General features: G+C 40.1%; 1 protein-coding gene across 4 annotated transcripts in view; it reads right to left on the bottom strand.

Moving 5' to 3' along the window:
• The window catches only part of ift81 (intraflagellar transport 81 homolog), a 109,058-nt gene that overhangs the window by 26,105 nt on the left and 55,915 nt on the right, over positions 1-27,038 (bottom strand). For 3 of the 4 annotated variants that reach the window (XM_078554159.1, XM_078554158.1, XM_078554160.1), the window contains 6 exons: positions 11,004-11,153; positions 7,836-7,964; positions 4,180-4,269; positions 3,624-3,710; positions 1,162-1,233; positions 975-1,060 (listed from right to left, as the gene is read on the bottom strand). In XM_078554159.1, coding sequence (XP_078410285.1) covers positions 975-1,060; positions 1,162-1,233; positions 3,624-3,710; positions 4,180-4,269; positions 7,836-7,964; positions 11,004-11,153 — 614 coding nt within the window. Of the gene's footprint in view, positions 1-974; positions 1,061-1,161; positions 1,234-3,613; positions 3,711-4,179; positions 4,270-7,835; positions 7,965-11,003; positions 11,154-27,038 lie in introns of all 4 variants that reach the window. The other variant, XR_013578200.1, reaches the window with a different exon arrangement.

The following is a 27,038-nucleotide window of genomic DNA, read 5'->3' as shown; positions in this document are numbered from 1 at the left end:
CGAAGTTTTCTTTCTACTGCCTTTCATTGCTCTTCTCCTCCAACATGCACGCCTTGTACCCTATTCCCACCCATTGCAAGACTTTTATTAGTGCACTCTGATATGGCTACTAAGGCACTTAATTTAAAAAAAAATTACTCAGGAGGCATCATCTTCATCCATAATGTATTATTCCTCCACAGTGTAATCTGAAGTTACAATGTGGTGAATTACTGAGAGAACAGGTGATTGATCATCCTATAGTACAATATGTTAATCTTATGCCAATTGACTGCCAAAATGAAAATAACTTTAAGGTGAAATAAATCCATTTTTGTCCAAGTAGAGGAAGAAAACAATGGGATAATCTTGTTCAAGACAGTTGCACAAAGCACTGAGATCTTGCCATAAACTACAAGATGCATGCAATAACCAAAGACTTAAACAAAGTATCCTTCGTGAAAGTTCCAGCTGGCATAGCATAGGATTTGAGAACTAGCAATATAAATTTTAACAACTAATACAGAAACAATATCACAGCTTCTATTAATTAATGGATCTCCATGGCACTCCTAATGGAAAGTTAGTGCAGAAGCTCAGTTGAAGAGCAGGAAAAATATTTCAGTGAGAAAGTTGCCAGGAAATTTGGGTAAGTGAGGTGGACAAAAAGGCCTCCAAAACAAAAGGTGGAAAGGTGAGGTGTTAAAACAAGCAAAAAGTGGAACAGGAGTAAAAGGACACATTGAAATAGATCCAGAGATAAGACATGCTGTGACTGCTATCCATGGTGGCTTATGCAGGAAATGCAATTGGTGTGTAACTATGCAGGGCAGTTTCCTTAAGGAAGAATTCATTAATAGGGTACCAGGTTTTGATAAGTGAGTAAAAAGAAACAAACCCATGCTTCAACAGTCCTAACATAACCGCCTACAAAACAGGCTCAAAAATGTAAAGATATATGTAAAAAACATACATTTTAGAATCTGTAAATTTACCTTAAGGCTTTTCTTCTTTCTTGTGGATCTGCAGAAACATATAGCTTCATTTCATCAGCAGCTCGCTGAATCTGCCTTTCAGTAACCTGTTCAACAGAAGACAATTTAAACATCTGCAAACCATATTTTCCCCCAGAACATCTAAACTAGTGTTAATTTATAGTAATTTACTCATATGGACAGTTACCTTTTTCAAGCAGTTGACGTAATGGTATCTAGTTTCCTCCTGTCCACATTCTTCTCGAAGCCCTTGGACTTCCTGCAAACACGTCCAATTTAAGAATCACTTTACAGGGTAGAAATCACATCATATTTTTCTTTGAATAATGTATGAAAAGAAAACTTATACACCCAGTACTGCACACAATTACTTGCAATGTTACCTGAATTAATTTTGGGTACAATTCACCATCTTTAAAATTAACTTTATAATACTTCTTTAAAAAAATCAAAGTTTCTTTTTCCAAAAGGAGAACTTATAATTTAAATAATAAAGCCTATGCACACAGAAAAATGTATGTTATAATGAAAGCATATAAAAGTAATCAATGGTCCTTCAGAAAGCAGTTAAAATTTCTAGCAGCTGAAACTTAGACGAGCTGATCCCAATCCCTTGATAAGAACTACCTTACTGGTTTATAACTCTAGAAATCAACTTTACTTTTCTCAGCCTCATCTTTAAAAGGAAGAAAAATCTAGGGAGGATGCTTCTGTTCAAAGACAACCCAAAACTCCAAAATTCTTGTTCTGGTGTGAAATATCTTGGACTTCATAACTACTCTGTGCAAAGTTTATTATTAGCTGAATAGGCAGCAATATCCATTTGGTAGCAATCCTTTTTGCTATTTGTACCAGCCCCAGGCAGTCTTAAGGTGTTGGCTCTCACATACCAAGAGTGGGTTAGTACAATCTCCATAAGATATGGCCAACCAAAAGGAGGGAAAGTGAGAATGGAAACAATGGCTCTCACTGAGGCTAAAGAATTGGAAATAAAATATCAAGTACAAATGTGCACTAATAATAGAGATAATAGTGATTGTTTTCTGCCTACTGCTATGGGATCTCATAATCTGCTGCTCCTCTTCCATTATCATAGAGACAAGAGATATGCACATCGGAAAAAACATTCCAGCTCATTTGACCCTCTGAACATGGAGGTTTGAAAAACTTCAGGTCACTAAAACTGACATAATTTTGGTTAAGTGCAGGATAGTTTTCAAAAAGATTTAGTTTTTAAGATCAGTAAAACAATCCCCATCAAGTTACCTGGACATTAGGCAGCTTTGGACCACCTAGGGCATAAATCTACTCCAGCACATTAGTCACATAAATCCAGCAAACTTGCATGATCTGGTCTTTTGTGTGGAGGTGAAGATGTGTAACAGAGTATCAGCAAACATTTCTGACAAGTGACACAAACAATTGGAAATACACCAGTTGCAATGTTTCATCAGAAAATCTCTGTAAATCACTTATACGTGCATTTCCTTGGGTCAGTGAAATAGCAAGGTGGGAGATGTTAAAAGGTGCTGCCTGCTCCAGCCTGGAAAGATCCCTAAGAAAAGAAATTCAGGGCTCTGGTCACCTTCACAGCCAATGGCAGTACAGTCCTTGCCCTGTTCTGAGGATGCAAGTCTGCTTGCAAGTGGTGGCAGGTTTCTGTGAACACTTCTTTCATAAAATGCTGTAGATGCAAACACTCCTCCTGGCTTAGGTTGGGATAAGAGAAGTTCTGCTTGTGGATCCTGGGTGGATAAGGCCACCTGCTGACAGCCCACTTTCTCTTCTCCCTTTGTGAGCAGACTGACCTCTTCTGTGCTGCCTGTGCTCCATCTCTCTCTCATGCTGCAAGCCAAGGGGAATGATTACTACAGGACCCATGGAGTGGAAACAAGTGGTCTGACCAGAACCCTTGAAGTCAAAAAACAAGACATCCTCCATGCGCAAGCACCACTTCCTGTCAAATTCACCAACCTTAGCTTTGGAACTAAAATGGTGCACATAAGGTCAAAATAATGGGTGCTAAGGAGCCAGGTTTTTATAGTAATTGCTTCATAAACAATCTAGTTTACACGTATAGAATAAAATACATATCAATGCTATCCTATTTTCAAATTGGATTAAATATCCAGAAACTAATAATTTAACTTGAAAATAATTTAATTCATTATTATGGGTGTAACATAAAAACAATTTTACCATAATTTGGAACTGTTTCGAAAAACAAATGATTATTTTGTGATCATATTTTCAAACAGCACCAAATCATACTAAACAGAAGGTCCCCTGTTCAATTCCCAGTTTGCACCAAGTTAGCAAGGACAGCAACTGGGGTGCAACATTGCATTCAGGAAAAAAGTTAGCCATAGTTCTTAGGCAAGGTACTGGAGGCAACTATCTGTGAACCTTTCCAGCAGCAAGGGTACTTTCCTTCAAGAGGAGAAAGAAAATTCTCAAATCTGGTTACTTCTGCCTTTGAATAATAACATTGAGAACACGTGTTTCATGCTCAAAACATTTTGTATTGATGCCATGAGATTCAGGCACTTATTTTGTAGTCAAAGAAAGTTTCCAAAATGTAACTGAATGGTGCTACACATTGCCAGCAGTAGCTACTGAATAAGTAAAGCGTGCATGACCTTTTCCTACCTGTTCAAGCTTGGATCGATTGCTTTCCAAGCCTGCTGCACAACTGTCATAGAGTGATTTTTTTTCTTCGTACTCTTGAGTTAATTCCTAATGTGAAATGGCAAAGTTTCACATAAATGATACTGTGAACTAGTAGCGTGCGACACCAAAACAATCTGTGTCCTTGTCAATCACAGGTCAAGACCTTGTATTCTCAAATACATTAACAATTATAAGCTCAAGTTAACCAAACAGGTGGCTTTACACACTTGCATGTGGAGTAAAATTGCAATACTTCATATTTAGCATCTAACAGTTGACCTGCTATTGAATGCCAATATTGTGAGCTTTGTGTTTAAGGTCAATTATTCCCCAGATAATACTCCTTCAAACACTTCCCTGTACAATAATAGCTATTTTGTGGCTGATATGAAACTGCAATTTGTCTGCCAAATGAATCAATGGAATTTGGTAAACCAATTTAATGATTTGATTTTGCAAGCAACTGGCAATCAGACACACAACTAGTACCACATTTCAGCATTACCTGCTTTGTTGTTTAAAGACCATGACCCACCTGACACTTTTGTCGCAATGGTCGTAGTTCTTTGATCACAGGAGCCAAGGCAGTCTTCTTTTCAGCAATAAGGGCATTAAGTTTCTTTACCTGTAGAAATGATTTCAACAACAAAAAAAATAAGCAATACCAGTTCAATGTCTGTGCATTACCACCTACATTTATTTTTCGCTTACTTCAAAGTCTCTTTTTCTCCACAATCAGAAATACAAGGTTAACTTATACACCCTAAAATTTCACCACTACTATGCATTTTGAACCCAACATTTTCTTTTCTGTTTCGAACTTTTATAACCCAGATGCACATCTTATTTATATGGAATCAAAAATCTCATTTGGTTTGTTATTTCTGACCAGGCACAGCTTGACGCTGACACTGCAGGATAAAAGTGGAAATTGTGTTCCTTTCCCAGTACTGACATTCTTCACCTTGCCAAACACAACGAGTTGAATTTTAAAAATAACATCTGGCATTGAAGTGAAAAAAAAGCAGACCTAGAAACGTCCCGCGGCTGCTGTTGTCCACTTCCTTGTGGTCAGCTTCAGAATTCTGTTGTCCTTTGTCTGAAATCAAGTTGCCCTTCTCTTAGTTAAATAAGGGCCCCAGCAATCACAAAAGGGAAGAAAAATACCTTTAAAAAGAAATCGACCTCAGCCTAATTTTAAAAAATGTATTTTAAGGAGTCATGACATTAGATTTAAAGGGCACATACTTCCTAAGAAAGAAATATAGTAGTAATGTGAGATCTTAATTTGTTACACTTAACATTGACTTAAAACACAGTCATTGCGTGAATGTAGCAATGTGCAAAACAACCACTCCACTATATCGTAAATGTATATGTGGAAATCTAACCAGTTTAGATTTGCACTGAATGGCCTCTACAGTATCTTTTTCTCTTGTTGGGTATTAATTAAACGTTCAATTTTCAAGTAACAAACTAGTTTTTTAATTAATAGAACTGCAAGGGAACTACATGCTTTCTTTTAAATCAAAATGCAATACATCATTACCTAACTCTACATTTTTATGAAGTTGTTACTATGAGTATGTTAGAATAAGAGAATATTGTACACTTAATTAAATTACAAGTTAGCCTAGCTTTGAACTGTTCTACAGTAACAGTAATTGTCACATTCTTCTTACTCAACTTAACTGATTAAGGTCATGGAAATTTAAATGCTAAAGTTGCCTTCTTTGTTTTAAGTGATTACAGTTGCTGCAAACAGTAGGGCTAAATTATTGAAAGATGGGCAATTAAATTCAATAATATCACTTGAGTAAGTGGCTAGTGACTATGTAAACGTATCCTTGTGATGAATAACACTTCTTAGGAAGGCTGGGAAGAAAACTGACAAGAAAAAAATTAAAAAGATAAAATTAAGTTTGTGCATCATCCTCTCAGATGTCATACATACCTAATCTACAGAACTGTGATGATAGCAAAAATTTATTCCACTTGTTTGCTCCAGAATTTAATGATTACTTCTGAGAGATAGAAGTGATCGCTCACAATCTGTTCACATACAGTCACATAGTTTAAAATTAAACAACGTTATATTAGCATGATCTAAGTTCTTGCACAGTATTTTGATACAAAAAAAAATCAACTTTTCTTAAATACATTTCAGATAGGGATCAACCAAGTGCAGTTTCCATGCTCAGCACAAAACCAATGCAAGTCAAACTCAGCGCTTTTACCAGAGCAGTAACCTTCTTCACCTTGAGGCCATTTTACTCTAAGTGAAATCATGAATGGGAAAGTGCTATCCAAAGTCCAATCCTTTCTCAATGAATTGCACCCACAATTCATATCATTTCATTGCAGCTGAACTTCACAGTGTCACACTGAGAAATTTCACAATACAAAAAGTTTTGTTCTTGAAGCGCTGGCCTGCAGCTTTGAAAGGCACGCCCAGAATAAAAATAATTTACATTTAACACACAATGTGTTTTTAATATCCAGTTTATTAGCTAAATTGCTTCATTTCATGTCTACTACTAAAAGTAAGTTGAAGAGTTGATGTTTTCTACTTCCCAAGAGTAACTAGGCTGCTATCACCACTGATAAAGTGTTATAATGAAAATTCAAATATATTCGTAGATATTATTGGAAAAAGTAGACCAAACTCCTTAGCACTTGCTCCTTATTCTCACCAACAAAATGTTCAGTTAGGTACTAAGGCTCACCATTGACAAAACTGCTAACAGCATGCAATGAAACTAGTAAGTTTCATATATGTTCTTATGTGCATTGCAACCCTTAATTTTCTATGACTGAATATTCAAGTATAAAAATAGAATATAGGTGTTTAAAATAAAAAAAAACAATTCTAGTCAAATTTTGAAAACAACTCAAAAAAGGAGATTTGTCAGCTTTGCATCTAGAGACCTCATTCACACCAAGAAAAGTTTTTCATGAAGGAGAAAACAGAATATTGTTGTTTCCTACAGGTATTGAAATAAAACTGGATTTTGAGCCTTTTGGAAAATAAATAATAGCTGCATTTATAAAGTGCCTTACGTTAACGTATTAAGCACTTAACACAACAGGTTATTTTTTGAACTCTGATGGTTATAAAGGTAAATGGAATTGTGAATAGGAAAGGATCATAGTGTGAAAATTTTCTTTCCCATACCATCATCAAATGGCCAATATTTTACTGTTACTTCAAATCCTCTGAATATTGATTTTTTTTTCAGGCCAGCCAAAGGGGTGGTGCTTAGAGTTACAACTGAGATGACAGAGGGTAGAGATTTAAGATATCTGAGAACTACTGTTATTATGGTCAGTATGAAGTAATTCAAATTAATAATTTCTGAGAAAGATGAAGATTATATTTTTTTAAAAAACAATGTCACAATTGATTACATGGATTGCTAGGATTCATTTAATGCTTTGCAGCGGGATTGGAAAGTGTCGAAGGACATGGTAGTAAATGAGAAAATGCCACAGAAATACAACACATGTCTCAGTTAAGTACTTTTCTTAGATAATATCACCACCTTCAACACCTCTTTGATCCTTTTGTCTGTGACATCTTTTGATTATCTTCTCCTATCACTGCTTGCTTATCCCCACAACCACCCCACCCTCAACTTCTCTCTCCCCCCCCGCCCCCCACCTTAGGCCAGCTTATATTTCACCTCTCTCCTAACTATACTTCAGTTCTGCCGAAGGGTCGTGAGGACTCGAAACCTCAACTGATTTCTTCTCCACCGATGCTGCCAGACCTGCTGAGCTTTTCCAGGTAATTCTGTTTTTGTCTCAGTTAACAGTGTAGTCCAGGCAAAAATCAAGCAGTTTCATCTACCAATATATTGAACTGAAGGAAAGAAATACTATGTGGATTTCAAAGTATTATTGAGAAAAAATGATGAGGATATCTTGGCTGGCAGTTTTTCTTTATGCAAACTAATTTGTAAAAACAATTTTGACCAGATCAATAAATTATTGGGAAGGTAGGAGAATTATGCACAATGAATTGATTTAATAGGTTAACACCTAGCAATATTATGTACTGGGCAAAAGGGGAAAAATGTATACTTTACCATAATTTTAATAATTCTTAATTTCTTTTGCAAATTGTAACATAGTCCTTCATTAATGTGCAACCACTGAATGAATTTTAGGTTTTATAAAAAGATGGATCACCATTTCAGACATCTCATCAAGTGTTCGTCCCTTCACTTCATCCAACTCGCTCTTCAGTGCAGATACTCTCTCCAGCTCCTCCTGAGTGTCACTGAAACCTGTAATGCCATGCTTAGCTTCGACGGCTTGCTGCGAACACAAACAGTTTGACAAAATTATGAAATGGCTAGATATATAAGGGACTCAGCTGGCCATTTATATCATAAACAATTATAAGTGTCATCAGTTCAGCTCAGCAGCTTGTACATTTATTTATAGGGTGTTGAAAATTCCAACAATTTGATGCGGTTGGCAGACACAGCATCTAAAATTAATCATTTTCTTCCATTCCAGTGGAAATGTTATAACTGCTATTGGTTAGTGAGCAGCCATTGTATATGCCATGAAAACACTGCTTAAAATATTTAAAATACATCTTAGACATAGCCTATTTGTGCCATGTGTAAGAGACTAGTTCTGATATCTAGATTCAGTCCACATCTGTATTCAGCTTCTCCTTTACTGTGCCTGATAACCCAGCAAATGTAGCGAGGCGGAATAACTGACAGGAAAAAGAAAAATTGATGGGACTCCATTTCCACTCTTCTGCCAACTGGGTACAAAACAGCATTAATGGAGGACAAGACAATGTAGAAAATGTGAATTAAGCCATTATGCACATCACATTTTCCTGGAACTTTTGCTAATTTCTTAGCTGAAACCAGGCAAAATTGGTCATCATAGCTCTGATCCCCTTCCACCCTAAACAGCGATCATGAATCAAAAACAGAAAATGCTGGAAAAACTCAGCAGATCTAACAACATCTGTGGAGAGAAAGACTAGAGTCATACGGACTCAAAAACCTCTGTCTTTCTCTCCACAGATGCTGTTAGACCTGAGTTTTTCCAGCATTTCCTGTTTTTGTTTCAGATTTCCAGCATCTGCAGTATTTTACCTTTATCTTAGCTAATCATGAATGTCAGCATCAACAACAACTTGCTTTATGTAACACCTTTAATGTAGTAAAGCATCCCAAGGTCCTTTCAGGAGTGATTATCAAACTAAATTTGACACCAAGCTAAGTAGAGCGGTATCAGGTCATGTGACCAAAAGAGACATGTTTTAAGCAGTATCTTAGAGGAGGAGATGGAAGTAGAGTGTGGGATAGATTTAGGAAGGGATTACCAGAGTTAAGGGCTAGGCAGCTGAAGGCACATCTGCCAGTGGTGGAACAAAGGAAATCGTGGATGCGTAAGAAGCTAAAATTGGAGGAGTGCTGAGATCTTGAATGTTAGAGGGGGATACAGAAACAGGGAGGGGCGATGACATGGAGGGGTTTTAAAATGAGGATAAGAATTTTAAAATCAATGTTGCTGGATTAGGAGTCAATGTAGGTGATAGGTGAATGGGACTTGCTGCGAGTTAGGATACCAGCAGCAGAGTTTTGGGTGAGCTCAATTTTATAGATTACTGCCTATTCCTAAAAGGAGTTACTGAGCCTGACTGTTTAAGGGAGCTGCACCAACACAGATGGATATAGGTAGGTTGAATGAGTGGGCAAAGATCTGGCAAATGGAGTTTAATGTAGGAAAATGTGAAGTTGTTCACTTTGGCAGGAAGAACAAAAAAGCAGAGTATTACCTAAATGGAGAACGGCTGCATAATTCTGAGGTGCTGAGGCATCTGGGTGTTCTAGTACTTGAGTCACAAAAAGTTAGTATGCAGGTACAGCAAGTAATTAAGAAGGCTAATGGAATGCTATCCTTTATTATGAGAGGGATTGAACATAAAAGTAAGGGATAGGCAATAAATGCTGGCTTAGCCAGCAATGCCCACGTCCGATATATAATTTAAAAAATTTTTGCTTCAGTTATACAGGGCTTTGGTGAGACTGCATCTCAAATACTGTGTGCAGTTTTGGTCTCCTTATTTAAGGAAGGATGTAATTGCATTGGAGGCGGTTCAAAGGAGGTTTACTAGACTGATACCTGGAATGAGTGGGTTGGCTTATGAGAAAAGGTTGGACAGACTGGTCTTGTTTCTACTGAGTTTAGAAGAATGAGGGGTGATATGATTGAAGTATACAAGATCCTGAACATTGAAAGGATGTTTCCTCTTGTGGATGAGTCCAGAACTAGGGGGCACTGTTTAAAATTAGAGGTTGCCCTTTTAGGACAGAGATGAGGAGAAATTTTTTCTCTGAGGGTTGTGCAACTTTTGAACTCTGCCTCAGAAGGTAGAGGAGGCGGGGTCATTGAATATTTTTAAAGCAGAGGTAGATAGATTCTTATTAGGCAAGGGAATCAAAGAGTTATCGGGGTTAGATGGCAATGTGGAAATCGAAACACAAGATGATCAGCCATGATCTTGTTGAATGGCGGAACAGGTTTGAGGGGCCTGCTCCTGCTCCTATTTCTCATGTTCTTAACACTGATTGTTACTAACTTGGGCTGTTTCAGTTATCAAGGAAATTTCACTTTACATATTTTAAGATTTTAAAAAGTATTCTAAATATACCAGACCACAGAACTGGAATTAACTGAAGCAAGGACAGATCCTTTACAAATGCATACTATCAAAGTGCTCCAAGAAAACAGAACAACTTAAAGAATTTTGTAGCAAGCCAATTTCTGGCAATAATTCTTTAGCAAGTGATGATTAATCCTGTGTGTTAACTTCTGCATACTAAGACCGGAGTCGCAATGACAAAACTTTGCTGCTGGTATTATATGATTCTATTTTGAATGTTGAATTGTAGTAATTCTACTCTCTCAATTGTTCAAAAACAGATCTTTGAACATTATTGGTAGTCACGTATTTCTTTTTAAATCAGTAGAAAGACAGAAATAGATTGAAGCCAATATTAATTCCTTGTAAAACGGGCACAGCATTATGCTATGAAATTCAAATCTCTGTACAACCAAAATGAAGTAAATATGGATAAATTTACATACTCATCTATTTGAAAAATATTCTACATGGCTGAAGATAAAAACTGTAAATGCCAGCTGATAACAACTCGTGCTTTCCCAGGTAATCAGTACATTGTTAATTAAAGACATGGGAGCTTGCAGAGATGACTGAAATGGTTTCATGGAAAGGTATAATTTCACATTTTTTATTGTTTGTGTCTCAGAATGGTCCCGAGTTGGACAACAAGTATATTGCAAACCAGGTTCTCATATTACCAGCTGTTGCTGTATAGCCTCATGCCGTTGTTTTAGAATTTCTTCTGTTCTCTGCAGCACGCCATATTCTGCTCTTAGCTCTGCTAGTTCTTGACGTTTCTTCTTATAAACAGTGCTCTTACTACGAAGCTTGCTGACATAGCGTTTGAACTAGAAATTAAAGGGAAATAAGTTAATATGGTTAGTGGTAAAAATAGATTTGGAAGCCTAATGTCTGGAGCACAACAATTAATAAAATCAAAGATGTTAGTAATTTCAGAATTGACACCAATCTCAGTTCCTATGGAACTCAAGGCAGGCTAGCAATGCTAAACCCACAAGAGTCTCAATCTTTTAGACAACAGGGCACATTCTATAAAAAGTGTACCAGGCAGGAAGCCAAAAATAGTCTAGCCACTGCTGTGTAAAATGATCAAATCCAGTGCGTCCCCCTCAACAATCTCAATGCTGTTTTATAAGCTCCATTAATTTGGGAATTGAAATGTTCAAACATTTTAATTAAGTAACTCATACGCAAGTTACACAGGTATCATGCTTCATAAATGTACATGATATTTTATAGCCAAGTTGACTGTTTGGGTCAAGGGCAATTAAGGTCAGCAAAATAAACTAAGATATTCTACAAACCTTTGTTAGTTGTTCAAAATTTATACATATGTACTCATTTACATGTGAATATATTCAGCAGATAGTATAATACAAAAGGTGATTTCCATATCATCATGAAAATGGATTCAAATGGTTTTCATGCAATTTCCGGCTGGTTTTGTTTGCCACTGAAACAGTTAACTCATGAAAGGAATATTTTGCTTCTAAACGTTTCCCGTATAAATAAAGCCTACAGCATATTTTCCCACAGGTACCAGATGCAAGAAGTTAAATAAAGGTAATTTATACAAGGGACAAAAATATAAATCAATAACTTACAAATTCAGTTCATTTACAGCTGTAGACTTATTCAAAAATGTAAACTTGACTTTTATGATCGGTGATGGGTTGGATTACACAACATCCACTAATCTGGCATACCAAAGCATTTTTTTATTTTTCTCATCTGGAAGCTAACAAAAGTTACATTTGCTTCAATGTCCTAATCATGTTTTGACTTTTCTTGTGGGTAATGATGCTATTTAATTCCAAATGCAATGGAAAATTTCTAACAAAGACATTCAATTGAATGGTCTGCAAATGAATATTTATTTGTTCAAAATTTAAATTGTGTAAGACAAACATTCTTTGAAGCATTTCTACATGGAGCCCTTTTTATAATTCAAACTTCTTGCCAATGCTTTGGAGCTTCTATTCTCAGTGAAAGAAGACAGATTTCATAAACAGCCCAAGTCTAACAAGAACCTACACTTGCGTTCTTATGTGGCAGAAATGGGATAGTATCACATTATCAGGGGAAGCAATGGTGTAGTGGTATTGTCGCTGGACTAATAGTCCAGAGGCCCAGCATAATGCAGATGGTGGAATTTGAATTCAATAAAAACCTGGAATTAAAAGTCTAATGATGACCATGAAACTATTGTCGATTGTTGTAAAAACCCATCTAGGTCCTTTAGGGAAGGAAATCTGCCATCCTTACCTGGTCTGGCCTACATGTGACGCCAGACCCACAGCAATGTGGTAGACTCTTAAATGCCCTCTGAAATGGCCTAGCAAGTCAACTGTATCAAAACCACTACAAAATCTCAAAAAAGGAACAAAACCGAATGGACCACCCGGCATTGGCGTCCCAAACAACAATGGCAAACTCAGCCCTGTCGACCCTGAGAAGTCATCCTTAGTAATATCTGGGGGCTAGTGCCAAAATTGGGAGAGCTGTCTCATAGGCTAGTCAAGCCTGACTCCTCACGGAATCATATCTTACAGATAATGTCCCAGACACCATCACCATCCCAGGCACACTGGCACACAGACAGGATGGAGTTGCCTTGGGAATCCTCAACATCGACTCCAGACCTCATGGTATCAGGTCAAACATGGGCAAGGAAACCTTCTGCTGATTACTATGTACCACCCTCTCTCAGCTGATGAATCAGTGTTGAACACCACAAGGTTGCAGAATATACTGTGGGTGGGGGACTTCAATGTCCATTACCAAGAATGGCTCGATAGCACCACTACTGACCATGTTGGCCGAGTCCTAACGAACATAGCTGCTAGGCTGAACCTGCGGCAGGTGGTGATTAGACCAAGAGGGAAAAACATACTTGACCTCATCCTCACCAACTTGCCTGCTGCAGATGCTTCTGTCCATGACAATATCGGTAGGAGTGGCCACCGCACAGTAGTTGTGGAGATGAAGTCCCACCTTCACACGGAGGATACCGCCATCCTGTTGTGTGGCACTATTATCATTCTAAATGGGATAGATTTCGAACGGATCTAGCAACTCAAGGCTGGGCATCCATGAAGCGCTGTGGGCCATCAGCAGCAGCAAAACTGTACTCGAACACAATCTGTAACCTCATGGCCTGGCATATCCCCCACTCCACCATTACCATCAAGCCAGGGGATCAACCCTGGTTCAATGAGGAGTGCAGGAGGGCATGCCAGGAGGAGTACCAGGCATACCTAAAAATGAGGTATCAACCTGGTGAAGCTATAATACAGGACTACTTGTGTGCCAAACAGCATAAACAGCAAGCGATAGACAGAGCTAAGCGATCCCAGAACCAATGGATCAGATCTAAGCTCTGCAGTCCTGCCACATCCAGTTGTGAATGGCAGTGGACAATTAAACAACTCACTGGAGGAGGAGGCTCCACCAATATCCCCAGCCTCAATGGGGGAGCCCAGCACATCAGTGCAAAAGATAAGGCTGAAGCATTTGTTACAATTTTCAGCCAGAAACACTGAGTGGATGATCCATCTCGGTCTCCTCCGGAGATCTGTTATGATCCCAGCTGAGGTGACCTCTGGACAAGCCTGATTCCAGAGTGGAACCCAGCTTGAGAGATCCTAATTTTTATTTGTTTGTTTAGATCCGTGGAAAGCAGCTACTGAACAGAGGCACAGGGGTCAGCTGATGAACTTTTAACAAGAATAAAATCAACAAGATAAGATGAAATGTATTACAATGATCCTTCATGCACAACTATACCTTTACAGATGTATGCAGATTTGTAAGGATAACACAAGTTACATAAGCTATCTTATACTCCAAAGTACACAGTAAGTACCCAGTCCATGTAAACCTATGGTACCCTGTGGTCAGGCACACCACACTCTGAAACCAAGTGACAGATGCCATCTCAAACGGATGCTATGGATCTCTCTTCAATTCCCCCCATCCCGAGACACTTGTTACACCGTGAGCCAACCAGACCACTGAATTCCAACTTTCACACGAGGGTTTCCAATCTCCACTCTCCAAGGCCTCACTTTGGAATCTTCTCTCAAATCAGCGCTTTCTCCCAGATGCCTTCTGCAAGGGTTCACCTTCAGGGTTTCAAACTCTCCTTTTGATGTTCCTCTTCTCTGGGTCGCCACATGCATTCAAGCTGTCTTCCATGCACTCTCTTCTCACTGTCTCAGCTGTCGACAGTACACCACTGCTTCACATGCTCATTGCAAAGAGTTACAGACCTTCAGCTGTCTCTTTGAACCTTCTTGCCTCCTGCGAGCTGTTCTCACTTTAAATCTGCTTTCTGCAGCATTTGTCTCCTTCAATCTGAAGCATGGAGCCTTTCTCTCTGCCCCTCACTGTTAACTTCACTTAACAGGACCTTTTCCAGGTTCCTGTCCTTCCTTTGTCTAGAAGGTCATCTTTGGACTTTCTCTTCTTCCACTCCCCCTGGATTTTTGGAGTTTTTCTTTAGCTTGGGACTGGCTGCCTGTCCCCTTTGCTCCAGTCTAGCGTTGCAGCAACTTTCAGAACTAACTGCACTCAAAAAGCTTCCAAAACAACTGATGTTTCTCTTCTTGTGTGTGGGTGTCTGTGGGAGGGACCTGCCTCTCTGGCCCCCCTGTTGCTAGGCAACAGTTCAATTCTTCTACCCTTGTATGTTTACTTTCCCTTTAGGGGTCGTAAAACTCATTTGAAATGCAACCACCTTTCTGAAGTGAAACTAAAAAGCCATTTGCTTTCTTAACACACAGATACAGAAATACAAATCAAACTTAAACTTTAAAGCTAAAAGTCATTTTTAACACCCACAAATACCAATATAACTTACTTAAATTAGCTCTATTTCCTAACAAGGTCCCCAGCATCACAGATGCCCGGTCTCCAGCCAATTCAATTCACTCCACGTGAAATGCTGAAGGCACTGGATACTGCAAAGGCTATGGGCCCTGACAATATTCCCGCAATAGTACTGAAGACTTGTGCTCCAGAACTTGCCGTGCCCCTAGCCAAGCTGTTCCAGTACAGCTACAACAATGGCATCTACCTGGCTATGTGGAAAATTGCCCAGGTATGTCCTGTACACAAAAAAGCAGGACAAATCCTACCCGGCCAATTACCATGCCATCAGTCTACTCTCCATCATCAGTAAAGTAATGGAACGGGTCATCAACAGTGCTATCAAGCAGCACTTGCTTAGCAATAACCTGCTCATTGACACCTAGTTTGGGTTCCGCCAGGGCCACTCAGCTCCTGACCTCATTACAGCCTTGGTTCAAACATGGACAAGAGAGCTGAACTCCTAAGGTGAGGGGAGAGTGACTGCCCTTGACATCAAGGCCACATTTGACCAAGTGTGGCATCAAGGAGCCCTGGCAAAACTGGAGTCAATGGGAATCAGCGAGAAAACTCTCTGCTGGTTGGAATCACACCTAGCTCAAAGGAAGATGGTTGTGGTTGTTGAAGGTCAGTCATCTCAGTTCTAGGACATCACTGCAGGAGTTCCTCGGGGTAGTGTCCTAGGCCTAACCATCTTCTGCTGCTTTATCAATGACCTTTCTGCCATCATAAGGTCAGAAGTGGGGATGTTCGCTGATGATTGCACATTGTTCAGCACCAGTCGTGACTCCTCAGATATAGTCCATGTCCAAATACAGCAAGATTTGGACAATATCCAGGCTTGGGCTGACAAGTGGCAAGTAACATTTGCATCACACAAGTGTCAGACGACGACCATCTCCAACAACAGAGAATCTAACCATCGCCCCTTGATCCCTTGATGTTCAGTGGCACTATCATCACTGAATCCCCCACTATCAACATCCTGGAGGCCGGGGGGGGGGGTTTACCATTGGTCAGAAACTGAACTGGGCTAGCCATATAAATACTGTGGCTACAAGAGCAGATCAGAGGCTAGGAATCACAGAATCTCAGAGTGCAGAAGAGGCCCTTTGGCCCATCGAGTCTGTACCGACATGTGAGAAACATCTGATCTACCTACCTAATCCCATTTACCAGCACTTGGCCCATAGCCTTGAAAGTTATGACGTGCCAAGAGCTCATCAGGGTACTTTTTAAAGGATGTGAGGCAACCCACCTCCATCACCCTCCCAGGCAGTGCATTCCAAACCGTCACCACCCTCTGGGTAAAAAAGTTTTTCCTCACATCCCCTCTAAACCTCCTGCCCCTCACCTTGAACTCGTGACTGACCGTTCAACTAAGGGGAACAGCTACTCCCTATCCACCCTGTCCATGCCTCTCATAATCTTGTGCACCTCGATCAGGTCGCCCTTCAGTCTTCTCTGTTCCAACGAAAACAACCTAAATCTATCCAACCTCTCTTCATAACTTAAATGTTTCATCCCAGGCAACATCCTGGTGAATCTCCTCTGCACCCCCTCCAGTGCAATCACATCCTTCCTATAATGTGGCGACCAGAACTGCACACAGTACTCCAGCTTTGGCCTCACCAAGGTTCTATACAACTCCAACATGACCTCCCTACTTTTGTAATCGATGCCTCGATTGATAAAGGCAAGTGTCCCATATGCCTTTTTCACCACCCCACTAACATGCCCCTCTGCCTTCAGAGATCTATGTACATACATGCCAAGGTCCCTTTGTTCATCAGAACTTCCTAGTGTCATGCCGTTCACTGAATACTTCCCTGTCAAATTACTCCTTCCAAAATGTATCACCTCACACTTTTTCAGGGTTAAATTCCTGTGACAAGTAACTTACCTACTGATTCTCCAAAGCCTGTCCACCGTGTACAAGGCACAAGTCAGGAGTGCGATGGAATACTCCCCACTTGCCTGGATGAGTGCAGCGCGACAAAAAGCTCAACACTGTCCAGCACAAAGCAGCCCGCTTGATTGGCATTACATCCACAAACATTCAGTCCCTCCACCACTGACACACAGCAGCAGCGTGTACCATTTACAAGATGCACTGCAGGAATTCACCAAGGCTCCTTAGACAGCACCTTACAAACCCACGACCACTACCATCTAGAAGGACAAGGGCAGCAGATAGATGGGAACACCACCACCTGGAAGTTCCCCTCCAAGCCACTGACCATCCTGACTTGGAAATATATCGCCGTTCCTTCACTGTCCCTGGGTCAAAATCCTGCAACTCCCTTCTTAATAGCACTGTGGGTGTACCTACCCCACATGGGCTTCAGCGGTTCAAGAAGGCAGCTCACCACCACCTTCTCAAGGGCAACTAGAGATGGGAAATAAATGCTGTCCCAGCCAGCGAAGCCCACATCCCATGAGTGAATGAAAAAAAAAATCATTGGACTAACCATTGTATTTCAGTTATGGTATAACACATAATCTCTTATGTGGGATAGCCAACAACACTCCTATCTACTAAAAAAGGTGCTAAATACCTATTGTATAATCATTACATTCATGTTAAGACTGTTACATTTATTTGAGTAAGAAGATACATAGAAGGGGCAAAACACAGCAAGATTTAGATATTATAAATAATTGGAAAACAATAAAGATAACACCCGAGTTCAAAATATCTCCTTCAGAAAACACTTTTGCACACTCCAATAACCTTCAGGAAATATTTCTTCATAGACTTGCTCATGAAATATTTGCACATGGTGAGGTAATGATCCAAAATTTAGTGAAGATTTGTGCTATTCTGCATCTGGTCAGTTTTCCAGTGTAGAAGAAATTATGGATTAATGTGAATTAAGGCATTATTCACACTATAGCATAATTTCATAGGATTTATATGCTACTAAATCAACGCTGAAACCACCACAGAAAATGGATCATAGCTCTGATCTGCATCTCCCACACTAAGTCAATAATAATCGTGAATTTCCTAGATTTACATTAGTTCTCGCCACAGCCGCTTAAGGCAGAAAAATAATGGTGTAGGTGTATTTAAGTTCATGATTAATTGATTAAAGTAAAATAAAATCCCTGCTCTTTCTTGATATCTTTAATTCTTACCTACATTTTTAATTCTTAAAATCATCCCACTGAAGTTAATAACAGAATCAAGACAGCAACAAATTCCATTTTCTCATTTGCCTTATTCAGAAAATTTAAAACCTAGGATAAAGTCTACTTAGACCTGAAACAAACCGACAACCCTCTAGGGGCAGGAGCACTACAAATACATTTTTATGCATCACATCTATGATTGTTTTCAACCTGTTTTGTTGCCAGTTGCCTTTTGCCACAATTGATCGGTCCAAAAGCTTTGTTGAACACTTTGATGCTTTAATCTGACTTGGACTGAATCAATTATTCACAATCTCAACACCCTACTTGACCCCGAGTTAAGCTTTGGATCCCATATCCTCTCCATCAAAAGGACAGCCAGCTTCCAACACCATTATACTGCCACAGCCTATCTGCTGCTGAAACCTTCACCCATGTGTTTGTCACATCCAGATTCAACTTTTCCTATAAAAACAATGCTGGAAAAACTCAGCAGGTCTGACAGCATCTGTGGAGAGAGAAACAGTTAATGCTCTGAATCCAATATGACTATTCTTTGGAATACTTTGGAACCTGGTTCTGAAGAAGAGTCATATTGGATTCAAAACATTAACTCTGTTTCTCTCTCCACCGATGCTGCCAGACCCAGGTTTTTCTAGGCCTTTCTGTTTTTATTTCAGATCTCCACCATCTGTAGTATTTTGCTTTTATTTGACTGTTCCAATGTTCTCCTGGCTAGCATCCCATTTTCCACACTCTGAAAACTTCAATTTATTGAAAAGCATGTTGGGCATATCCTTTCAGTCACCTAGCTGTAATTGCTCTAATTTAAAATTCTTATTATGTTTAAACCCCTGCCTAGCCCTGTAACCTCTTCACCCCTACAATCCCCCAGAACTCTTTGCATTCAACTCTGAGCTTTTGTTTTTCCCCTTCTTTAACCCCAGTGTGATGGCTGTGCTTTCAGCCATCTACATCTCACACTCCAAATCTCTGCCTAAGACCTTTCATCTACCTCTGCCCCTTTACTTTATGTAGTTGGGGATGGAATTGGTAGCAAGAATACTGAATTTGCGTTAGGGGTCCAAACCTATGGTTTTTGTCTTCCCAGTGTATACCCAGAGGAGTTAAAACAGGTCATTGAACAAGCAGTCTGGCTACAGAGTCAGTAGAGGACTTGAGAGAGAGGTGGTGGAGAGGTAGAGTTGGGTGTTGTCAGCATCTATGTGGAAGCAATGTCTGTAGATGATGGTTATGGGGTAGATGAAGACAAAAAGGGTCAAGGGTAAATCCTTGGAGGATTCCTGAGGAACATTGTGGAGAAAGGAAAGAAAGGTATCGTCACAAATGCTCTGGCTATCATTGGACGGTTAAGAATGTCATCAAGAGAGGGAATTCCTACAAAATTGGATAATGGAAAAAAGGCATTTGTGAAGGATGGTGGGGCTGAACATGTCAAAGGCTGCAAACAGTTGAGTAGGGTTAATAAACCACAGTCATATTCACACAGGATGACATTTACGTCTTTGGTTAGGATCATTGGGGTGGGGGGGGGGGGGTGCAGTTCCTGAGGAGAATGAACCATTTACAATGTTAGGTAGAATGGGAGCCAGGAAGGGGAAATAGTATCTCATGGGTGAAGTGAGCTTCGAGAAAGCATGAGTCAATGAGAAACTAGTGAGAGATTGAAGGATTAATCAGGGCGAAGCTTGAAGGATAAATCAGAGCGAAGCTTGAAGGGAATTTTAGCTTGGTGAGCAAAGGGAATGGAGGGGTGGCATGAACTACAGAGGCAATTAAAATGATAGTCTCAATTTTATCCATGAGTTCCTTGCACTGGTTGGGGTAAAGGCAGACGGGCAAGAATACAGCTGGCAGTGTAGAAAATAAGTTAGCAATTAAACTTGCTCTCCAGAACGTGCCTGGAGTGGTAGGTGGTTAACAAAAGAGCATGAAGCCCCATGATGATTGATATGCTCCAGTGAATTCTAGTGATGGATGGCTAAACAAACCATGCCAGATATGCTTAGGTTTGCATCACCGAGGCCTAAGGAAGCAAAGATTCCAGGGAAACCAACCAAGATAGGAGACAGTAAATGTTTCGCTGGGAACAAGGGCAAAGGTGGATGTAAGGGAGTGGCTGAGCAAAGCAATAGCTCCAGAAGTGTCGTAACAAGTTTGGGTGCTGTTCAAAATAGGTTGTAAAGATTTGCCTGCAATTACAGACCAGTCAGTTTAACTTCAGTCATGGGGAAACTTCTAGAAACAATTATTCAGGATAGAATTAATAGTCACATAGAAAAATGTGGATTGATTCGGAAGAGTCAGCATGGATTTGTTAAAGGGTAATCGTGTCTAACTAACTTGCTGGAGTTTTTTGAAGAGGTAACAGAGATGGTTGATAAGGGCAAGGTGGTGTATATGGACTTCAAAAAAGCGTGCGATACACTCCACACAACAGACTTGAGAGGAAAGTTATAGGTCATAGAATAAAAGAGACAGTAACAACGTGGACACAAAATTGGCTGAGGGATAGGTAACAGACAGTAATGCTTCATGGATATTTTTCAGACTGGAAGGAGTTTTGTAGTGGAGTTCCCCAGGGATGAGTATTGGTACCCTTACTTTCCCTGATATATATATATAAATAAATGATCTAGATCTTCATGTGCAGAGGACAATTTCAAAGTTTGCAGATGACACAAAACTTGGGAGAATTGTAAACTGAGAGGAGGACAGTGTAGAACTTCAAAAGGACATTGACACATGATGGAGTGGGCAGATAAGTGGCAGATGAAGTTCAATGCTGAGAGGTGGGAGGTGATACACTTTGGTACAAAGAGCATGGAGAGACAGTATAAAATAAAGAGTACTATTCTAAAGGGTGTGCAGGAGCAGAGACACCTGGGTGCATATGTACATAAGTAATTAAAGGTGGCAGGACAGGTACAGAGCACGGTTTCTAAAGCATAGAGTACTCTAGGCTTTATTAATAGGGACACAGAGTACAAGAGCAGGGAGGTTATGATGAACCTATATAAGACACAGGTTAGACCTCAGCTGGAGTATTGTGTACAGTTTGAAGCATCACACTATAGGAAGGATGTGAACGCATTGGAAAGAGTGCAGAAGAGGTTTACGAGAATGGTTCCAGGGATGAGGCACTTCAGTTATGAGGAAAGATTGGAGAAGTTGGGACTGTTTTCCTTGGAGAGAAGAAGGCTAAGAGGAGGTTTGATAGAAGTTTTCAAAATCATGAGGGGTCTGGACAGAGTAGATAGGGAGAAACTGTTCCCGCTCATAAACGGATTGAAAACCAGAAGGCACAGTTTTAAAGTGTTTTGCAAAAGAAGCAAATGTGAGGTGAGAAAAAGCTTTTTCACCTTTTCATGAGTAGTTAGGGTTTGGAATGCACTGCCTGGAAGTGTGGTGGAGGCAGGTTCAACTCAGGCATTCAAGAGGGCAGTGGATGATTGCTTAAATAGAAACAATGTTCAGGGTTACGGGGTAAAGGGAGGAGATGGGCACGAAGTTAAAATGCACAGAGAGCTGGTGCAGACATAATGGGCCGAATGGCCTCCTTCTGCACCGTAACAATTCTGTGATTCTGCACAAAGAAAGGCTAGGCTGTTACAATTGCACTTTCAGATTTGTAAGTGATGTGGAGAATGTGAGTTGTAGTGCATAGAGAAGTGATTGGAAATGGCTTTAGAGGTTAGTGATTTTATACCATGGGAATAGAGAGGGAGGTTGGGGCGCTAGTGTGAATATATAATTTCATACTTCCCTTGAAGAACAGTGTGAAGTAGAACAGGACCTTAGTCTGACAACCTGCAACGCGAATGTTCTTTCCACAGCCACAACTATCTTTATAAGAGCTGAAAGGATGGTGGGTCCTACACGGCAGGAGAGTTTTATGGCATCCCAAATGTTGTACAAAATCAGGAAGTGATGGAGAGGAGGCCATGCTCATCAACCAGGTGCAATTTACCTGCTGGATGTCAACCCAGAACTTAAAGCTTAAGATCCAATCACCAAACTTTGGGACTATTGGCAGCAGAGCTCAAACCCTGCACCTATTGATTCAGAAGAGGGAATATGTTATCATTAAAACAAAGGTCCGCTCCAGCAACTGATGAATGGGATAACTGGAGCACAACTGGTAGGACTCAAGGTATAATCAAGCCTTTTCTATCACCATGACATAACAGATCCATGAAAATGCAGGAAAAGTCCTGCTCTAAGGTTAAGATACCCGGGTTTTGCAATTTAAACATGTGGAGTTTTTTCTTTGGAGTCCATTTATAAAGCCCAGGGAATCTACAAAGGCATACTTCCCATTTTCATCACTTTTGACTGCCTTCATCTGCCTAGGTCCTAAGTTCTGAAATTCCCTCCATAAACTTCTACTCCTCCCTACCTAGCTCTTCTCCTTTAAGACATTGCTTAAAACCTACTTCGGTGACCTCTTTTGGTCACCTTTCCTATTATCTCATGCAGCTCAGTCTCAATTTTTTTGGGTAATGCTTCTATCAGGCTCTTTGTAATGTTTCATTATGTTAACGACACTTATTAAACACCAGATGTTGTTGCTGTGAATGTAAAGAGATTATCACACAGATATTGCTTTACCAAAATCAGATGTAGTCCAACAGCAAAAATAACAGTCCCTCTGATTGCCCTGCTCCTTTACAGTAAACAAGGGATTTCAGCATGGTGCATAGGATACCACAGTGGCATTCCTGTTTACTGGATGCCTAAAGGGATTTCAAAGGCCAGCATGTGAAGCATTATAGACATGTGCTTCCCAATTTGACACAGTTGGTGTTTTGAACCAACCAGTCTCAAATTAACCACAGCATAGAATGAAAGGCAACCAATCTTTATGTATTATATAAAATCAGCTCTTGAATTACTTTTCCAGGCAAAAACTTCCTAATGACATTACAACAGATTGGTTAAAAAACAAATATGGAAACAGACGTGAGTCTACTATGATCATTGTCATTTTTTTTTAAAGATGGTTTTAAATTTAGAATTTATGTGAAATCTTTTTCCTGCATGAAAGGGTATCAAATCCCTCCCATTTTCTTCCCAAGACAAGCATAATTTGAGGCTATGAGAAAAAGCAGATGAATCCTTGTAAGGATCTACCAATGACACTTTGAACTAACAGCTGTGCAGGAACTATATTTTTTGGTTTTGTCCTCCTCCTGCACCCATGGGAATGCACCTCCCCTCTAAGGCCTATCCCAAACAAAACAAGCACACTCATATGCTAATGATTTATTTTGAATAGTCCCATTTAATTCCCCAAATCTTTACATGCCTTGACCCCTTCAACTTTGCACTGTGTTCTCCCTCAATGTCAGTTATTGCCCCCAAACCTCTGAAATTCCTTTTGCACCCTCAGATCCCACTCCATTATTTTTCTTTAATTGTCAGATGGCTCCTTTCTTTATGTTCCTGCCTTTCAGCTCAGACATCAAACCAAGGCTGCCTTCTGTCCTCTCAGGTGGATGTAAAAGATCCAATCACATTATTTCAGAGAAAAGCAGGGAGTTCTCTTTGGTGTACTAGGGCAAATATTTATTCCTCAATCAACATCACTAAACAGATGTCAAGATCATCACATTACTGTTTGTGGGAGCTCACTGTAGACAAATTGGCTGTAAAGCATTTAGGATGCCCAGAGACTGTTAAAGGCAGAAATTCAAGTCCTTCTTTCTATCTAAATGAGTTCCATATTAAAGTAAAAATTAAATAGATGGAAAATTACAAGCTGGAGATATGTGATTTTCTGATATGCACTCCTAGAATAAAGAAGTAGATAATTTAGCATTCTACTAGGTAATACTAACAAACAAAAATTAACAAAATACTCAAAATATTGTTATTGGTTCAGGAGAGGTGTTAGCTGAATTTTCACAACAATAAACAGTAATCCATTCCCCACAAACAATATTTATTTTATTTTCTAATAAACAAAGTAACCATGATTACATGCATTCCTAATAACTGTATTGTTAATATATTTAAATAAATTCCAACTTTCTCTGAAGTAAAGGAGTCAACAATTAAAACTCCAGTTCCTTTCAACGCTTTTTTGAAAAAGCAAGGAAACTCTCAGATCCTCACAAGATGATGGGAAACAGCTTTCCATCTTTAAACTTCTTTTGTTGCAAAGGTTACATGCTGGACAATTTTACACATGTTCAACATACATATACTGCATATCAAGAAAGAGTGTCAACAACCTACATCTAATGCTTTACAGCAGGAACATAAAGGTAGAAACCAACTGAAAATAGGAAAAAGTGATGGTGAAGAGACCCCTGGGACAGAAGGGGTTGTGGTGGGGTCAGGGAGGAGACCTGATGATTATAAAAGGGGCCAGTGGCCAGTTGGGTCCCATTTCCAGGACCCCTCCCCAATCTATCAAGGCTGTAAAATCCTGCTCCCTAAAACATGACCAGATTCCAACATATCTAATAAAGAATCTGACCACACATCCATGCTGAAAACCCTCATCATAGGTCTATTGAATCCAGGATCCTTTCAGGCCTCCCACTTCAAGATTGAGCTGATCTAAATGTGTATAGAAATTTCAAGAACATATACCCAGTGTTTCCAGATCACAGAACCATCCCAATATTCTCATACACTGAGATTTCCTTTCCTGACACCACATACCCCAGTGTCCCTCTACCAGTGGTTCCAGATTCTGAAGCCCCACCCCATTCCTCTAAAGTAGTGCTGGATCCTTATATCCATTCCAAATGCTGACAGATGTCAGGCCCTCTTTCCCTCAACTCAGGGATGTTCCAAATGCAAGGAGTCTGCGCCCCTAGTAAGACTTCTTGGCATAACATCCCAATATTAGAATATCTCCAACACATTGTGAGCAACACTATGGGAGATCCACTAGTTTACTATATTAAAATGCACGCCATTCTTAATGACAAGTCCAAAGTTGTATCCATTGGATCTGCCGCTCAACATGACCAGACAGCCTCACTCGAGCCGGAGCTAAAAAAAAATGCTTGCTGGATTTGTGTATGAGTGATGAGCTACCACTTGATATATATGACAGGGTTCGTCCTCCCGGTTCACTACGTCCACGTATGCATGGGCTGCCCAAGACACACAAAAGCGGTGTCCCTCTACACCCCACCTTATTTGTGACTGATTCTGCACATGAATTGGCCAAATGGTTGAGTGAATTGTTGCAACCAGTTTTGGCCAATCTTTCCACATACACATTTACGAAGGCCATACAGGACTTGCATATCAATAGCAATGCTGTGTCTATGTGCTCATTTGACATTATTAGCCTATTCATCGATGTTCCACTGAAGGAAGCCATAGATATTTGTGCTGAAGGATTACATCATGGTGATCTAGACCCACCACCATTGCATGAATCAATATTCATTGAATTTATGAACTTGGCACCTCGTGCAAATAGCTGATGTTGCCATGGGATCCCCTCTAGGTCCAGCTCTCGCAAACATCTTTGTTGGGTTCCATGAGAAACGTATCTTCAATGGAATGACACCTAACCTCCTACCCCTCACATCTTTCCAATATGTGGATGATACGTTTGCTGTATTTAAATCCACAGCGGCATGTAACAATTTCCTTACATGCGTTAATGGGCTCCATCTTGCACACAGATTCACCTATGAAATGGAGCAGTCAAATGAACTCCCCTTCCTCGATGTACCAGTCGAGAAATCTGCCAGGGGATTCTCTACTGCGGTCTACCACAAGCTTACCATCACTGGTCAATATACGCATTGGGATTCTTACAACACTCTATAAGATTGGTCTTATCGGCTACCCTGTAAATAGGGCCCGAGCCATTTCCTCACCATGCAAGCTGACTGCTGAAATAGGGCGCATCAAAGGCATCCTGCAGGATAATGGCTACCCTGATCAGATCATTTCGCGCTATGTATCATGCAAACTCATGAATGGGCCCAAGGCCGTCACTTTCGGCCCTGAAAAGTGCCTAGTCTACCTCAGATTACCCTGGAAGGGCAAGGTATCTCAAAAATTTGAGCAACAGGTGAAGCTAGCTGTTTCACGCTGTTACTATGCAGTCGCAACATCAGTGGTGTTTGCCACTAGCAGGATGCTGCCGTCAAAAGATGTTCTGCCCATCACACAAATAAGTAATGTGATATATGAATTTCAATGCCATGTGATGCTAGGTATGTAGGCTGTACATCCCAAAGATTGGTGGAACATATCAAACAGCATGTCCCAGCTGCTGTTCGCAACAGGCAGAGTACAGACTGTACCCAACCAGTCCATGCTTGCAAAACTCAAAACAGTGTCCAACATTAGATACAACTCCGTGATTGAGGATAATTTAGCAAATGTTGTCCAAAGTGCTAAGAATTATGCTGGCAACCAAATTAAGATTGTCTGTCAGGCTCACAATGTGGCGCATTTGCTCGTACTGGAAGCTACATATATATTAATATGCAGGGCCCTGTTCTTTGCAAACGGAAAGAACACGTACATTGCGCCTGTTTCAGCTAAATAAGTGACAGCCATTTGCTGACTCATCCCGCAGGGCAATGCCTTGACCAATCAGGGTCAAGCAGCCTGGTTTAAATTGCAAACAATGCTTGGCAGTTAACTGTCAGTCACCATCGGTGGTGCATTCTCTATGGCAACACCACTTGCCAACCAATCAG

Source organism: Cetorhinus maximus, chromosome 12 (genome assembly GCF_964194155.1).
Source record: "Cetorhinus maximus chromosome 12, sCetMax3.hap1.1, whole genome shotgun sequence".
Classification (NCBI taxonomy): Eukaryota; Metazoa; Chordata; class Chondrichthyes; order Lamniformes; family Cetorhinidae; genus Cetorhinus; species Cetorhinus maximus.
The sequence above is the reverse complement of the archived record's forward strand: the minus strand, read 5'-3'. Positions and strand labels throughout refer to the sequence as shown.